Source organism: Prionailurus bengalensis, chromosome A1, assembly GCF_016509475.1.
Source record: "Prionailurus bengalensis isolate Pbe53 chromosome A1, Fcat_Pben_1.1_paternal_pri, whole genome shotgun sequence".
NCBI classification, from domain to species: Eukaryota; Metazoa; Chordata; class Mammalia; order Carnivora; family Felidae; genus Prionailurus; species Prionailurus bengalensis.
In genome coordinates, this window is record NC_057343.1 from 91,798,563 (window position 1) to 91,816,784 (window position 18,222).

The 18,222-nt window shown below is 39.9% G+C and overlaps 1 protein-coding gene across 1 annotated transcript in view; it reads right to left on the reverse strand.

Annotated features, from left to right (window-relative positions):
- Positions 1–393: 393 nt before the first annotated feature.
- Positions 394–18,222, reverse strand: part of ZNF454 (zinc finger protein 454) — a 28,348-nt gene continuing 10,519 nt past the window's right edge. Inside the window, exon 5 of the mRNA XM_043585630.1 lies at positions 394–4,969. Coding sequence (XP_043441565.1) covers positions 3,654–4,969 — 1,316 coding nt within the window. The 3' untranslated portion in view covers positions 394–3,653. The remainder of the gene's footprint in view (positions 4,970–18,222) is intronic.

The following is an 18,222-nucleotide window of genomic DNA, read 5'->3' on the forward strand; positions in this document are numbered from 1 at the left end:
CCTAGAGCTACACTGCCTGACTCAAGTCCTTGAATCATGGTACTAGCTGTGCAAACTCGACACATTTTTAAACCTCTTTGTTCAACTTCAAGTGGGGATGAGGCAGTCTCACCTAATTGTGAGGATTAAGTGAGTTAATATACACAGAGTACTTACAATAGTACCTGGCATGAGGTACATTCTCAAATGTCAACTGTCATCCCCGGTGACTGGGAATCTTTATATTCCACAGCTTGAACACTACGGTTTCTGGGGCCAGAAAGGTTTGGATGGTCACTGTGGGAACTAGGACCAGACCGGCCATACGAATATAAAAACACTCAGAAGCACTACTTTCTGGCCATGTCTTAGTAGATAACCACACAACACAAATGCAGTTTGTACCTCTTAGAACACTGTGTATTTTTCTCATTTATTTTCAGAAAGACATGTTCTATGGCAACAGTTTTTAAGAATGGTGAGGGGCGGTAGACAGGGCAGCACACAGAATGGGGAAGAACACTCCCCAACGACCAAATCCTGGCACTTGCCAAGGATGACCATTATGAACACAACGGAGACGTTTGTGGGTGACGGGAAACAATCAAACCTTGTGTTTTCTCCTCCCTTCATGAACTGGTATAAAAATACTAAAAGCAAAAATATTACCAAAAATATATTTGGCAGGAGTTGAGGTGGGCCAGGAAGCTGGGACCCCTCCTACTGTGGGCTAGAGCAGGGTGGAGTGTTTTGTTTCTACATTGCCTTGCTGGCTAATCCAGTAGGACAGAGTACCAAGGAGATAAGGCTGGAAAGGAGAGGAATGAAGACAGCTGGAGGCTATGCACTCTTAGACTAAATTCATGTTTAAAGGAATTAAGTTGCTTTCTCAACCAAAGACACATGCAGTTAGGGCTGTTTTGTTCTAAGACTCCAAGGCTCAGGCACAGTAACCTGGAAGCCTGAATCTGCTGAGAAGCAAGGTCCCATTCCCTCTAGAAGCAGTTGCTGCATATGGAGGAAAGCAACGTCTTGGGCAGACACTGCTAACGGAACTAGGCCAACTCAGGTGGGGAGGGAGAACCCAGGTGCAAAATCTACGAGCTGGAGACAGGAAGACCTCATAAGAAAGCATTCGGGAGTTTCAAAGGGGAAATCAGAGATTATTTCCCAAGAACCGGCAGTTTCAGGGGTTGTTCACAGGAGCCCAGGACAGTGAAGAATTTAACACCTAGGTGCTAATCCTCTTCTCAAAAACACTCCCTCTGGGCAGAGTGGAACTGGCACTTCCACAGTAGGCCAGGAGAGCTCTGACGTGGGAGGTGGGATCTAGGTCTGCTTCTCTGACTCCTCTCTTTCTATAGTCCAGGCGAGGGTGTGGGGAGACTGGCTCATTCATTACCTTGCGATGGCACAGTCATGGGTGTGCTGGGAAGTCTGAGCACTAAGTAGGGCAGGGAGTAATCTCAGATCGAGGGCCTTTAGGCTGCACAGATTCTGGTGCAGGAACAGCAGTTGGAGCCGTCACTGGAAGGAATGAGGCGCTTAACGGGCAGCAGGTCTTGGCCCTGACTCAGCTGCAGGCACGTGACAAGTGGCAGAAGCTCTCATTAAGAACACACGAGATGAACAAAAGGCCCAGCTGGACAATGTTCCACCAGGATTAGGAGGATGATCATTAAGACCAGGCAGGCCATGTGGACAGTACTAAAGGCAGGGATCTGTGGCATTTGAGTACAGTTTTCCAAGTTTATTGTGGAATTTGGGATTGCTAGCCCTGTGAGGCTGTAGACGAACATGTGTGGCCCAGGGTACAAATAGCTCCAAGCAACCTCCTGAAATGCTGCTTCACCTGCAGCCTAATGGGGGAGAAAGTATGAGTTACTGATCACTTGCCCACACTAGTGGCCTTCATTCAACAGAAGCTGAATTTAGAGAACTTAGGCTTTAAAGCCGCTAGAAGCTTCCGGGTCTGTTTTCAACTTGGGAGACCACTGATTCCGCCAGGATATAGACTATCCTCTTCTGTAACTTGGGAGTCGAGGTGCAGCCTTTGTGGGGCCAGTGGGCTGCCTGACTTGATGGAGAGCACCCCCACAGACCAAGAACCTGCCGCTCTGCTTCCCAGAACAAGGGCTGACTTGCCCTTCCATCTTCATGATGTGGTATGTTCCAGTCTGCAGTCACGTGGGCTCCACATTCTTCGTGGTGGGGAAGGGGACAGTGCTACCAGAAGCTGTGTGCCTGAAGGCACACATGTTACTTTATCTCTGATTTCTACTGATAGCACTACAGGTAAAGGAACTGTACCTGCAGGACCAAAGTATCACTAAAACTTTTGGGTATGGACAATGCTCTGTCAGAAACTGCCATGATGCTGTTGACCACTTCTTGACCCGTGGAATTACTCCCCATGTAGCTCACCATTGTCAGGACAGGACAGTCTTTAAACAGTGGGACACCCAGATGGAGAGGAAATGCCCACTTTCAAATGCAAAAGCAGAAATTCAAAGATGATTTTCTTGTGAACACAAGTCAATACTTTCAGAAAACTGGATAGAAGGGCAGGGGCCAGGATACTCTTAACGCAGTGGACACAGAGGACTGCCAGCCAAGGGGGAACAGTGGGTCAACCTTTGAGAACTGGCTTTGGGGCTCTGACTTCTTGTGTCAGTTGCATGTCAGGAAATGGCAAGTCACAGAAGGGGAGGTGACCTAGACCACCACGAGGTAATTGGATTGTCACCTCAAGTGGAGCATTGTCCCTGACTGCTGTGTGTGGGGTAACTACAGTGTGGAACAAATTGAAGGTAATGTCTCCATACACTCAGTCCCTGCTTTAGATACCATCCCAGTGTCAGAGTCATGCTGAGGCCCAGAGGAACTGGGTAACTCAAGAAGTTTGATCAACCTCTGCATCCCAGGGGTCCCAAGTTCTGAAAGCTGGGCCTGGGTGCAATATCCAGAATTGTGGACTGCGTACGGGGCCAGATCACCATATTCCCCAAGGGCAAGTGGGGTGACAATAAATGACATGACGTCACCACTTAAGAGGTGCAAATCAAGAGGGACACACCATTCAGAGTTGTACTGGAAGGAGAATACAGTTAAGCGGCCAGTGGACACGTAAGTCAGAGAGATCTGACAAAAGGTGGTTTGAAGCAGAAGGTGGGAAACAATTTGAGTAACTCCTGACCCAATGCATGGGTGACTGCACTTTTCTTACACTGGGTTTCATCAGGGTTGGTGAGAATAAAAGGGTTCCATTAAAAGTAAAAACCCTCTTACATAAGAGAACTGAGTAGTGTGAAATGCTTAGAGGCCATCTTCTTACTTTGGTTCCTTTGCTTCTCGACCTAAAATTTTTTTTACCATTTTATAGTGTCTCTTAATAGTCAAAGTGTAAATTTGATAAGCTAATTTCTGTGTTGCTAATGAAGCTTCATTTTGGTTATATTTCACAATTCAGTAATTCAGTAAAACACTACTGCTATTTAACAGAGGCAGTTCTAACTAGGAGTGCATGCCATTCTTAAATTCTCAAACCCACAATAATGTGAATAAAAAGACCATCTTCGGGCAAGCTTTCATGGCTATTTCCTGGAATGGATTCTCGTACATTCAATAATTAACATATTCAGTCTCAAAGCTCTGCTATATAAACTATAGTCATATCACTTTTCTCCAATATGATGTCTCTGATGCTGAATGAGGTTTGCAGTCTGGTTGAAAGCTTTCCCACATTTATTACATTTATAGGGCTTCTCTCCCGTGTGAATCCTCTGATGTTGAGTAAGGTGTGTGCTTCGAATAAAGGCTTTCCCACAGATTTTACATTTGTAAGGTTTTTCTCTAGTGTGGATTCTCTTATGTTGAGTAAGGGCCGAATGGTCACTGAAGGCTTTCTCACATATATTACATGTGTATGGTTTTTCCCCAGTATGAATTCTCTGATGTTGGGCTAGGGCAGATTGGTCCCTGAAGGCTTTCTCGCACAAACCACACCTGTAAGGTTTCTCTCCGGTATGAATTTTCCGATGTCGAGCAAAGGATGAGTTATCCCTGAAAGCTTTCCCACATTCACTACACTTATAAGGTTTCTCTCCAGTATGAATTCTCTGATGCTCGGTAAGGGAAGAGTTCACCCTGAAGGCCTTTCCACATTCATTACATTCAAAGGGCTTCTCTCCAGTGTGAATTCTTTGATGCTGAAGAAAACTTGTACTCTGATTGAAGGCTTTCCCACACTCATTACATTTATAGGGTTTCTCTCCACTGTGAATATTCTGGTGTTTGGTAAGATGTGCCCTGCATACAAAGGCTTTGTCACATACGTTACATTTAAAAGGTTTCTCTCCAGTGTGTATTCTGTGATGGTGTGCAAGGTGTATATTTCGGATAAAAGCTTTTCCGCATAAGTTGCATTCAAAAGGTTTCTCTCCGGTGTGAATTTTCTGATGATAAGTAAGCGAGGAGCTCACCGAGAAGGCCTTGCCACATTCCTTACATTCGTACGGTTTCTCGCCAGTGTGAATTCTTTGGTGATGGATAAGGTGTGTACTCTGGTGAAAGGCTTTCCCACATTCTCTACATTCATATCGTTTCTCTTTAATAACAGTTTTCCGATTTGCATTAAGTTTTTCAGTATGAACTTTCTGATGTTTATTAAGGGTCGAACTCTTAGTGAAGACTTTTCCACACTCTCTACACTCAAAGACTTTTTTGCTAGATTGCAATCCCTGACTTGGAACAAAAGATGAGCTCTCGGTGCAGTGCTTCCCAGGCTCATCACCTCCCTGGTCACTGAGCACAGAGGGGGTTTTCTGGTGAATGACAGCCACCTGGCCTCCATGCTGCCATTCCAGCAGGCCATCATATTTCCAGTGACTGTCTCTAGTAAATCTTTCCTTTACCATCCACCGATCCAAGTCTTCTCCAGGAATATCTGCCTTGGGAGTAGATTTCTTACTTACAGGCATAGTCATCCAGTCTGAAAGACATCAAACATAAAAAAATCTGTTTTATCCTGGTAAAACACCTAGTTGGGGTAAGATGAGAAGATTTATAATGCTAACAAAGAGGCTGCAGTTTTGAAGGCTTCTTGAAGTGAAGATAAGAAAGGAAAGGGGAGGGGCACCTGAGTGGTTTAGTCGGTTAAGGATTTGACTCTCAGTTTCAGCTCAGGTCATGATTTCGTGGTCTGTGAGATTGAGCCTCATGTCAGGCTCTGTGCTGACAGCATGGGGCCTGGTTGGGATTCTCTCTCTCTGCCCCTCCCCTGTTCACACAAGTTCAGTCTCCTTCCCTTGCTCTCAAAATAAATATTAAAAAAAAAAAAAGGAAAAAAGAGGTAAACAGGATGTGGCAGGAAGGGGTTGATTTAATGTGTAATGAATGTATGAGGCAGGATAGCTTGGAAGCTTAGATTGAGAAGTCACAGGCCTGGGTTGGGATCCTGAGTACATTACGCAGATTACAGAGAAGTTACTTGACTTTCTATGCCTCAAAAAAAACCTATACAGACCACACTCTGCTAACAGATAAGAAAAAATGTACCTTATCTATTTCAGTGGTACGGTCTTTAAAATAACCCAGATGTGACCTTAAGAAACCAGGGAAACTGGAGGTCAACACTTGGTAAAGTAATCTGACTCCCATAACTACTAAAAGCAACATTTTAATGTTTTATCTTAACATTCAGATAGCTAATAAAACAGATGTGTAAAACACTAATCTACGAAGGACCTCCTCCTGCTAGTGAGGACACAAAGTTTCAAACCTATATGTAACACCTATATGAGGAAAATGTACCATGAAGTTGTATGTGTGAGGGCAGGAAATTAGGAACAAAGCAGCAATCTACCAGGAGAAACCAGGTATGTGCTGGAGGGTGAGGCCCTGACTCCTGGGAAATAAGAATACAGTCACTAGAAATGGACTCCACTACTGGGGTATGAGCCATGGCCCCATGTGTGATCCTCTCCCCACAGACAAATTCTGCACGTTGGTTTCATGATACAGGCATACCTCAGAGATACTGCAGGCTCACTTCCAGACTGCTGCAGGGAAGCAAATATTGCAATGAAGGGAGTCAAATGAATTTTTTGGCTTCCCAGTGCATATAAAAGCCACGTTTACACTATACTGCAGTCTATGAAGTGGTGTAGCATTATGTCCAGAAAAACACTATGTATGCCATAATTAGAAAGCACTTTCTTGCTTAAAAAATGCTAACCAGCATCTGAGCTTTCGGCGAAATCATTCTGCTGGTAGAGGGTCTTGCCTCAATGATAATGGCTGCTGGGGCGCCTGGGTGGCTCAGTCAGTTAAGGGTCTGACTCTTGGCTTTGGCTCAGGTCATGATCTCACATTTTATGAGATCAAGCCCTGTGTTGGGGTCCGCGCTGACAGCGCAGAGCCTGCTTGGGACTCTCTCTCTCCCTCCCTCTCTCTGCCCCTCCCCCATGCTTGCACGTGCACTCATGCTCTCTCAAAATAAATAAATAAACTTAGAAAAAAATGATGGCTGCGAATGATGATTGTCAAAGGCTGAGGTGGCTGTGGCAATTTCTGAAGATAAGATAACAATGAAGTCTGCTGCATCGAAGGACTCTTCCCTCTTAGGAACAAGTTCTCTGTAGCAGGAGATGCTGTTTGACAGGATTTTGCCCACAGAACTTCTTTCGAACTTGGGAGCCAATCCTCTCAAACTCTGCTACTGCTCTATTAACTAATTTTATGTCACATTCTAAATCCTGTGTTGTCATGTCAACAACCTTCACAGCATCCTCGTCAGGATGTAGATTCTATCTAGAGAAACCCCTTTCTGTGCTCATCCATAAGAAGCAGCTCCTCATCCGTACAAGTTTTATCATGAGATTGTAGCAATTCACTCACATCTTCAGGTTCCACTTCTAAGGCCAATTCTCTGGCTATTTCTACCACATCTGTGGTTACTTCCTCTGCTGAAGTCTTGAATCTCTCAGAGTCATCCACCAGGGTTGGAATCAACTTCTTCCAAACTCCTCTACTAATGTTGATATTTTGACCTCTGTCCATAAACCATGAATGTTCTTAATGGTATCTAGAATAGTGAATCCTTTCCAGAAGTTTTCAAATTTTATTGCAAGAATCACCAAAATGTGACACAGTGATATGAAGTGAGTATATGCTGTTGGAAAATGGCACTGATAGATTTGCTCGATGCAAGATTGCCACAAACCTTCACTTTGTAAAAAATGCATATCAGCACAGCACGACAGAACGAGGTATACCTGTATTAACAAGCAGTGTTCTGGACTGCACACCAATTTTCCTATGTATTTGTAAATATCTGCCTGTTTTGTTAAGTCTATTTAAGACTCTGTGCTAAGAAATGAAATGATAAGAACTAGACACTATACATTAATGATGTAAATTCTTGGGAAATCTATCAAGAACAAGCTTCCCTCATCACTTTTTTCTTTCTAAACATTCCAGAAAATCTACAAAGAGCTATAATCAATGAAACAAAACAAAACAAAACAAAACAAATTCCTTTACTTATCTGGAAAAGAAAGTTAAACAGGTGCATTTTAAAGCTATAGTCCTGGTGAGCTCAGAATAATACATCGTTGCTCAAAACAAAGAATGGTCAATTAAACACCAGGACTGCCAAATCTTAAGGTTTTAAGGGGTGACTTTCACTTCGGACCTGATAGAGTGGCCTGTGGGAGACATTCCTGCAGAAAACAACTGGAAAATCTTAACTGAAAAACAAAAACTCTGTCTAAAGGCATCAGATATCACTTAAAGCCAACCTGATAGTCTAATATTTGGAAGAGAAAGGAAATAGAGAGGTAATCCCAATAATTACTGGGTTTTTTTTTTCCTTATAGAGAAGTTCAAAATTTTCTAGTCTTAAGATACTATGGAGCCAATAGTCAGTGAAGTGTCTGACTTTGGCTCAGGTCATGATCTCACGGTTGGTGAGTTCAAGCCCCACACTGCGCTCTGCAATGGCAGTGTGGAGCCTGCTTTGGATTCTGTCTTTCCCTCTCTCTCTGCCCCTCCCCTGGCCACACTCTCTCTCAAAAATAAATAAATAAACATTAAAAAAAATATATACTATGGAGCCAAAAACTGAGATCAGGATCTTCCAAGGAAGGGGTTGGTGGTCATACATGTGAAATTCTCAGTTGGCACTCCTGGAGGGCTGCAAGGGCAAACAAGAGATAAGCAGAGCTTTAGAAACACTGCAACCCAATCTCCAGGTAATGTGTTCCTGCTTGGATTAAGGTGGTTCCCTTGCACAGTAGCTATCCAGGAGAGAAAAAGGCAAATCTTCTCTGGAGGAACAGAACATTACCCAGAGCCTCTTCAGTCCTTCAAATACAGTATCAGGGATTCAATCCAAATGTACCAGGAATACTAAGAAATTAAGTCAAGAGAAAAAACAGATAATAGACAAAGACCCATAGAACTCAGATACCAAGTTACCAGACATGGATTTTAAGACATGTGTGATTAATATGTTCAACAAAACAGATAAGAATAAGAATTTCAATAGCAGATTGGAACCAATGAATCAAATGAAAGTTCTAGAACTGAAGAATATAAATAATTGAAATTAAGAATTGAACGGATAGATTTAACAGTATATATTGGACATAGCAGAAGGGAGCAATAGTGCCCTGGAAAAATATATAAGCAGAAAATATCTATGATAAAACTTGCAGAAAAAAATTAAAAAGAAGCATAGAAGGCATGATGAAGAGACTGAACATATGTGTAACAAGTTCTGGAATAGGGGAAGGAAAAGGGCAAAAATACTGTTTGAAACAAAAAAAAAGGGCTAAAAAATGAATGTGAAGCACTAGGGATTCCAAGCAGGATAAATACAAAGAAAATCTACCTAAGCACAGCACAGTAAAACTACTGAAAACCACTAAGTTTATCTTGATAGTTGCTTAAGAGAGAGAGAAAAAAATACATTACTTCTAAAGGAGAAAAAAAATAAGACAGGTGTCTTTTCAACAAAAACAATGAAGCCAGAAGACAATGAAGTAACATCAGAAGTGTTGAAAGAACATAACTGCCAAACAGAATTCAAGAGAAAGAAAATATCCCTAAGAAGTGAATATGAGGGGTGCCTGGGTGGCTCAGTCAGTTAAGTGTCTGACTTCAGCTCGGGTTGTGGTCTCACGGTTTTTGAGTTCAAGCACTGCGTCCGGCTCTGTGCTGACAGCTCAGAGCCTGGAGCCTGCTTCATATTCTGAGTCTCCCTTTCTCTCTGTCCCTCCCCTGCTCGTGCTCTGTCTGTCTCTCAATAATAAATGTTAAAAAAAAAATTTTTTTTAATAAAAAAAAGCACAGTGAATATGAAATGGATACTTCCATATAAATAAAAACAGAGATGTGTCACCAGCAGACCCATATTTAAAGAAAACAACAACAGTAACAAGAGTGTTCTAGGCATAAGAAAATCCCAGGTGGAAACATGGAAATGTAAGCAGGAATGAAAAGCAATAGAAAAAGTAAATACATGGGGGCACCTAGGTGGCTCAGTTGGTTAAGCATAGGACTTCGGCTCAGATCGTGCTCTCACAGTTCATGGGTTTGAGCCCTGTGTCGGGCTCTGTGCTGACAGCTCTGAGCCTGAAGCCTATGTCTCCTTCTCTGCCACTCCCCCACTTGCACTCTGTCTCTCTTTCAAAGATAAATAAACATTAAAAAATTAAAAAAAAGAAAGAAAGAGAAAGTACGTGAATACATAGAAGTATTATCGCACACAATAATTATGTCTTGAGAGGTTGAAAATATATATGCAATGATATACATAGCAAAAATAACACAAAAGGTGAAAGAAAACAGAGTTAATATTTTAAGGTACTAGCATGGTCTGGGAATTATTAAAAGTAAAAAGTTATTTTGTATAACAGTAAGCTGGTTTTACTAATTAGACTTACCAATAAAGTCTAGTAGCTAAAAAAAAATATATTAACAAGCTAATACAGGATGAAAATCAAATAATAAAAAGTTAATTCAAGAGAAAGCAAAATGGAAAAGATAATTTAAAGCAGGTGAGTAAAATAGAAAACAATAAGATAACAGACATCCAATCTCATACATATTAGTAACTGATTTACATATTCTATTGAAAAACTAAGATTGTGAGACTAGATTGAAAAAAATACAGCTAAATGCCTATTAGAAGAGAAATACCAAAAATATAGACAGAAAAATATAGAAAAGAATGAAAAGGATTTATCATGTAAGCACTAACCACAAGAACGGTAGTACATGTATACTTAGACAAACTTTGCAATATTAGAAAGAGACTTTCAGATATTTCATACTGACAAAAGGGACAGTTCTCCAGGAACATGTAAGTAAATCTACATTTGCACATAACTTCAAAATGTATAAAGTAGAAATTGAGAAAATGAAAAGCAAAAACAGAAATCTTAACAATCCTAGTAAGATATGTTCACACACCACTTTCAAAAACTCAGAAATCAAACCTTTAAGAATAGGGATGATCTCAACAATCCAAAAAACAAATCTGATTTAATTAATATACCTGATAACAGTATACCCAACAATGACAGAATATATATTATTAGTGAATACAGAACATTTACTCAAGCTGACTATATACTGAGCTGTAAAGCAGTATGGACACATTTCACAGGACTGAGGTCACTCAGAATACGTTCTCTGAACTCCATGGAATTAAGCTGGCAATGAATACCAAAACATCAAAAAGATACTTAAATAATCCACAGATATTTCTAAATTAAGCAATGCATTTCTAAAGACTTCCATCAAGACTAATCAGAACAGGGGCATCTGGGTGGCTCAGCTGGTTAAGTATCTAATTCTTGATTTCAGCTTAGGTCATGATCTCATGGTTCTTGAGATTGAGCCCCCACATCAGGCTGACAGTGCAGGGCCTACTTAGGATTCTCTCTCCCTCTCTGTCCCTCCCCAGCTCATATGCGTGTATGCTATCTCTGTCTCTCTCTCTAATAAATAAACTTAAAAAAAAAAAAAAAGACAGGCGCCTGGGTGGCTCAGTCGGTTAAGCGGCCGACTTCGGCTCAGGTCATGATCTCACGGTCAGTGAGTTCAAGCCCCGCATCGGGCTCTGTGCTGACAGCTCAGAGTCTGGAGCCTGTTTCAGATTCTGTGTCTCCCTGTCTCTGACCCTCCCCTGTTCATGCTCTGTCTCTCTCTGTCTCAAAAATAAATAAACGTTAAAAAAAAATTAAAAAAAAAAAAAAGACTAATCAAGAACAGAGAGAAGGCACATATTAGTAATATCAATAATGATAAAGGTGACATCAGGACAGATTCCATGGAGACTTATATGACAATGACATAATGAGGAAAGTTTATGCTAATGAGTTTGGCCATTTAGATAAAAGGGTCAAATTCCTAGAAAGGTAAAATGTACCAAAACTGACCAAAAAAAAAACAAAAACAAAAACAAAAACAAAAAAACCCAAAAAACCAACAACAAACAAACAAAAAAAACCCCAAACAAAACCAAACCAAAAACCAGAAAATTTGAATGGTCCTATATCAAATAAATGGAATCGTCAATTTAAAACTTTCTCACAAAGAAACTGCCAGAGATAGCTTCACTAGTGAATTTGTCTAAACATTTAAGAAAGAAATAATACCAATCTTACACAATCTCTTTCAGAGAAATGAAAAGAATGAACATATCTCATTGGTTTTATTAAGTTAGCACAACCTGATGAGAACAATTTAAAACTTTATTTACTTACTTTTGAGAGAGAGAGAGAGAGAGAGACAAAGAGCAAGCACACGCACACAAGCAGCAGGGAGAGGCAGAGAGAGAAAGAAGGAGAGAGAGAATCCCAAGCAGGCTCTGGTGCTGTCAGAACGGAGTCCTGTGCAGGGCGGAACTTGATCTCATGAACCGTGAGATCATTACCTGAGGCAAGATCTAGAGCCGGATGTTTGACCCACTGAGCCATCTAGGTGCCCCAAGATGGGAACAACTTTTAAAAAATATACAATCACAGACCATTCTTTCTCGTTAACACAGATGCAAAATTCCTAAACCTAGTGTCAGCAAAAGGAATACAAAACTGTGATATAAAAAAGGATAATGGATCACGAGTAAGTTGAAATCTCAACGTTGTTTTCACATTTCAATCACGCAATGTTATTCACCATATTAACAAAATAAAGGAGAAAAAAATCACATCATTATTTCAATAGAGGCTGAAATTGACCCAATTCAATACCTAGTCATGGTAAAATCTCAGTAAAGTAGAACATAACTTTCTTAATCTGATAAAGAGTATCTATAAAAATTCTACACCAAACATCACAATTATAAAATATTGAAAACATTCCTGAGACTGAAATGAAAAAAAAATGCCTATTATCACAATTTCTATTTAACATTCTATTAAAAGTCTTAATCAGTGCAAGGTAAAGAAAGAGAAAAGAAAATCGGAAAAGAAAAAATTAAAATGTCATTATTCTCAGATAATATGATTATGTTCATATAAAAACACAAAATAATCTACAATCTATTAGAATTAATAAGGGAACTTAGTAAAGTTGCCGGGCGTAAGATCAATATATAAAACCAATAGTCCATCTATATACCAGCAACAATTAATTGGAAAACTTTCAAAAGATATTTGTAATTGTATCAAAAACAAAAAAATACTTATAGTGAAAGATGTGCAAGAACTATACACGTAAATCAACAAAAAATTTCAGAGAAATTATAAAGAAAATCTAAACAAATACAGGGATACAACATAGTCACAGAATGGCATACTACCAATTCTTCCCATTTAGTCTACAGAGTCAGGCCAATTCTTATTAAAATCCCAGCAGGAATTTTGTGGAAATTGAAAAGTCAATTCAAAAATTCTGAAAGCAAACAAAAGAACAAAGCTGGAGGACTTACATCATCAAGTGTGAGACTCATCATAATGTTAGAGTAATTAAGACATTATTATATTGGCACAAGATATGACAAAAAAGAATGAAACAGAATAGTCTAGAAACAGACCTATGTACAAATAGACAAATGCAAGAGACTACAGAACCCAGAATCAGACTCATGCACAATGTAGTCGCCATATGTGTGACAAAGGAAATACTGCAATACAGTGGGAGAAAGATAGTCTTTTCAGTAAACCATCCTGGGTCAACTGGATACCATATGAGAAACGAACAATAAATCTTCCACGTTGACTTCAGAACTAAGTATGAAAGACGAAAGAATACAGCTGTTACAGGAAAACAAAGATGTTCATGGCCTTAAAGGTCTTATATAGAACACAAAAAGCATTAACCACAAGGGACAAAAAGAAAAACAAAACCACAAAAACCCATATCCTGATTAACTGCACTGTCTTAAAAATTTAGAACTTGTTTATCAAATGACACTATTATTCAAAGTGGGAAGTATATATATTTGCATACATGACATTTGACGACTCAAATCCCAAATATGCAACCCTATTGATCATTAAGAAAAGATCAGACAGCTATATAGAAAGGGAAAGACGTATTCTTTACAAAAGAGAATATTAAAGAGATTAAAAATAAAGAAGATCCCCGATCATCTGGGTGGCTCAGTTGGTTGAACATTTGACTTTGGCTCAGGTAATGATCTCATAGTTTGTGAGTTTGTGTGATCCCTGTGTCAGGCTCTGTGCTGACAGTTCAAAGCCTGGAGCCTGCTTTAGATTCTGGTGTCTCCCTCTCTCTCTCTGCCTCTCCCCTGCTCACGACCTGTCTCTCTCTTTCTCAAAAAATAAATAAACATTAAAAAAATAGCAAAGATGATCAATTTCATCAGTCATAAGTTGAGATACAACCGGGTACTCCATATATCCTCTAGAGGGGCAGAAGAAATGTTTAAATGGCAATACTGGGAACCCTCAAATACTGCTGGTTGAGGAACAGATTAGGATAGCCACTTTGGAAAACTCCTTGGCAGTGTCTACTAAAGCCTTCATACTCATGAACATAGTACTCCTACCTATATACCCAAGAGAAATATATACATATATTCTCTAAAAGACCTATAGAAATGTTCAAAGCAGTACTATTCATAATAGCTCCAGGCTAGAAGTCAAATGTTTAGCAACAGTAGAAAATAGAAATGGTAAGTTTACACTGTGAAATACTGTACATCAATGAGAATGAACCAACCACTGCTATACATGGATGAATGGCAAACATACTGCTGAAGGAAAGAAGCCAGATACAGAAGAGGACATACTGTATGATTCCACTTATATAAACTTTAAAAATAGGCCAAACAAAGCTATGGTCAGGGTAGTAGTTATCTTTAGAAAGAAAGAAATAGAGGGGATGGGAGATTTCTAACATGCTGGTAACATTCTATTTCTTTTAGAAGTGCTGGTTATACAATATTTACACTGCAAAAATGTGCTGAATTTTACACTTAAAATTTGTGTATTTTTCTGGGTATTCAAAAAATGTTTGCTTAAAAAGATCTGGCAGATGGTTTTCAAAAAAGATACTGTGGGTCACCAAAAATAACCAATTGCCGGCTTTCTTTGAATTGTGATATCTATTAAAGCCTCTCCTCAACTGTGATAATAATAATACATCATCTATATATAAGAGAGTATTTGTCTTCTTAATGTTTAGTGTTATAGGAGAACACTCATCTAATCAAGAGAGGAGTCAAACGCACCCAAGTTTTACCACACTGAAGACGAACTGAGTGAGGAGAGACTGGACCCACTGAAGATATGAGCACACAGAATCTGCTCTCATCAAGGCCCAGGTCACTTCAGGGTGGGCTGAATTAACCTGGCTGCATTGTCCTATGTTAAAAAAGGACAAAGTATAGTTAAAAAAATTATTTTTTAAATGTTTTATTTATTCTTGACAGAGAGACAGAGACAGAGCACTAGCAGGGGGCAGCAGGTGGGCGGGGGGGGGGGGGGCGCATTGGGGCAGAGAGAAAGGGAGACACAGAATCCGAAAGCAGGCTCCAGGCTATAAGCTGGCAGCACAGAGCCCAACACAGGGCTCAAACTCACGAACCATGAGACCATGACCTGAGCTGGAATTGGATGCTTAACTGACTGAGCCACCCAGGTGCCCTGGCAAAGTATGGTTTTAAACTCTATAAACCCAGGATTCCTGCTTCTAGGCACGTCCCTTAGTGAAAACATATGTCCACCAAGAGCATATGAACTAAAAGACATCCACACAGTGGCATCTGGGTGGCTCAGTCAGTTAAGCGTCCAACTTCGGCTCAGGTCATGATCTCGCAGTTTTTGGTTTGGGCCCTGCATCCAGCTCCTTGCTGACAGTGTAGAGCCTGCTTGGGATTCTCTCAGTCTCCCTCTCTCTCTGACCCTCCCCTATTCTCTCTCTCTCAAAATAAATAAATAAACTTAAAAAAAAAAGACATCTACATAAACCTCTGTACCAGAATGTTCACAGCAGCCTTAGCCAAAGCCTGAAAACACCCAAATGTTCACCAGTGATGAATGATCAGTGCTATCTCCAGACGACAGAGTGCTAACTCAGTGATGGCAAAGAACTACTGACATCTGAAACAGCAAGGAGGAATCTCAAAGCTTCTTTGCTAAGTGACGGTCAGACACAGAGGAGAACATGCTGTAGAGTCCCATTTGCATGAAATCCTGGGAAGATAAACTCAGAATGGCAGAGGCAGATGACTGGTTGCCAGGGCCTAGGGATGGGGCAGGAGGGGGGTGTGGGGAGTTAACCGCAAAGAGGTCAGAGGGAACTCTTAGGTTAGGGATAACAGAAATGTCATTATTTGGAAGCAATTACACCAAATAATCGGCTAAAAGAAGAGAAAAGTGGCTACCTCTCCAGTGGGGAGAATAGGGAAAAGGGGTCACTGTTTTTTGTAATAAAAACTGTAGTTTCATTAAATGCATGCATTACTGTGATAAAACTTACTACTAAAAATAAAGAACAGAATAAACTCCAATGAAGGCAAAAGACAGAAATACTGGGCAAAAAAAAAAAAAAAAAATCAATGAATAGATCAAGATAAAATAGAAAGGACCAGCAGAGTCAAACATTTATTCATTAAAAAGTCTATTAAAGGGTCACCTGAGTGGCCCAGTCAGTTAGCTGTCCTACTCTTTGTTTCGGCTCAGGTCATGATCTCACGGTTTGTGGGGTTCAAGCCCCACACTGGGCTCTGTGCTGACAGTGTGGAACCTGCTTGGGGTTATCTCTCCCCCTCTCTCTGCCCCTTCCCTGTTTGTTCTCTTTCTCTCTCTCTCTCAAAAATAAACATAAAAAAAAAAAGTCTGTTAAAAAGCAAACCTCTCACAAGACTTCAACAGAAAGAAAAAAAAAGATGAAAGTTGAATATTATTAGAAATTCATGCTTCCATTCAACCAAGTCCTTCCCTAATGGATCTAAGGGTAGAAAGGATCATTTAAACACAACACAAAAAGCATGAAGAAAAAGACCATTAAGGCAAAAGACTGATATATTTTACTTTGTTAATTAAGAACTTCTGTTAACAAAGAAAAAGATAAGCTATAAAGTGACACACTTGATTCCTGAATAAATAGGACTTCTTACAAATGACTAAGAAAAAGATGAACTGTAATAGAAAAATGGGCAAAGAATATGAATATGTAAGTCTCAGAGCACAAATTATCAACACATGAAAAGACTTCCAATTTCACGAGTAAACAAGGAAACGGAAATCAAAACCACAGGGAGATACCAGTTTGCAGGAATGGGGCTAGGAGAATTTTTAAAAGTCTATCAGTTCCAAATTTTGGCAAGAAAGTAAAGTCACAAGAATTTGCCTGAACTGTGAGTATAATCTGGAACAACTAACTTAACCAGGAATCTGGAACAGTCTCGAAGAGCTGAAGAAGCATGTACCCTTAAGCCCACTACTTCTACACCTGTGCATACACCTTAAAAAGACTCCCAGTGAAGGCTTGTGTATATAAGGAAACATGTATAAGAACATTCAGTCTGCATTATTCCAAACAGCAAAGTCTAGAAACAACCCACAGGTCTACCAGCAACAGAATGGATAAATTTAAGGTGTCATCATTGAAGGAATATAAAAGTGCAGAAGTACACATCTCAATAAGGGTTTAAAAAGACCAACTTGTGGAAACTGTACAATACACATTCAAAAAAATTTTTTGAATTAAAAAAAATTTTGAGAGAGAGCTACAAGTAGGGGAAGGGCAGAGAGAGACAGAGGATCTGAAGTGGGCTCCACGCTGTCAGCACAGAGCCCAACAAGGAGCTCGAACCCACGAACTGCGAGATCATGACCTGAGCCAAAGTCGGACACTCAACCAACTGAGCCACCCAGGTGTCCCCATATATCAGACTTTAAAGCACACAAAGCTAAATAACATTGCTCAGGGCTCCAGATAAATGTGGTAAAACCATGAAGAACAGCGCAGAAGCAGCTGGTGGAAAATTCAAGCTAGTGGCTCTCTCTGACATTGAAGGGAGAAGGGGCAGTGACACGGGGCATATTGGACTTCCCATGTGCCCCTACTTTTTATTTCTTAAGTTGGACAGTGGGATATGGGTGTTATTTCTTTTTTCTTCAAAAAAATACCACATATTCTCTTTTGTGTATATAATGTACAGTAAGCAAAATATGCTTATTTTATTTTATTATTTTAGTTTATTTATTTATTTTGAGAAAGAGAAACAGAGAACGAGGCAGGGAGGGACAGAGAGAGAGAGAAGGAGAGTGAGAATCCCAAGCAGGCTCCATGCTGTCAGCACAGAGCCCTACTTGGGGCTCCATCTCACGAACTGCAAGATCATGATCTGAGCTGAAACCAAGAGTCAGATGCTTAACTGACTGAGCCACCCAGGTGCTCCAAAATATGTTTATTTTAAGTAAAACAAGGAAATAATAACAAGTGTAGAAATAAAATAACAACCTGTAAGAGTAATAAGTAAGGGCTGGTTCCCTGAAAAAAAAATTCCAACAAATTTAAGAGGGAAAAAAGAAGCAGATAAAATTGGAAACATGCAAGAGGACATCGTATAAAGTGTTAAAATTATAGACGAATCCTATGGCCAATTGTAAACAAATATGCTTCATGGCTAAAAAAAAAAGACAGTTTAAAACTAACTGGTAAAAATGTACAACTGATCTAACAGAAAGAAATCTAAACAGATTAATAAATACAAACTGTAGGAAGTTATTAACACACTACCCAAATTAAGGGATCAGG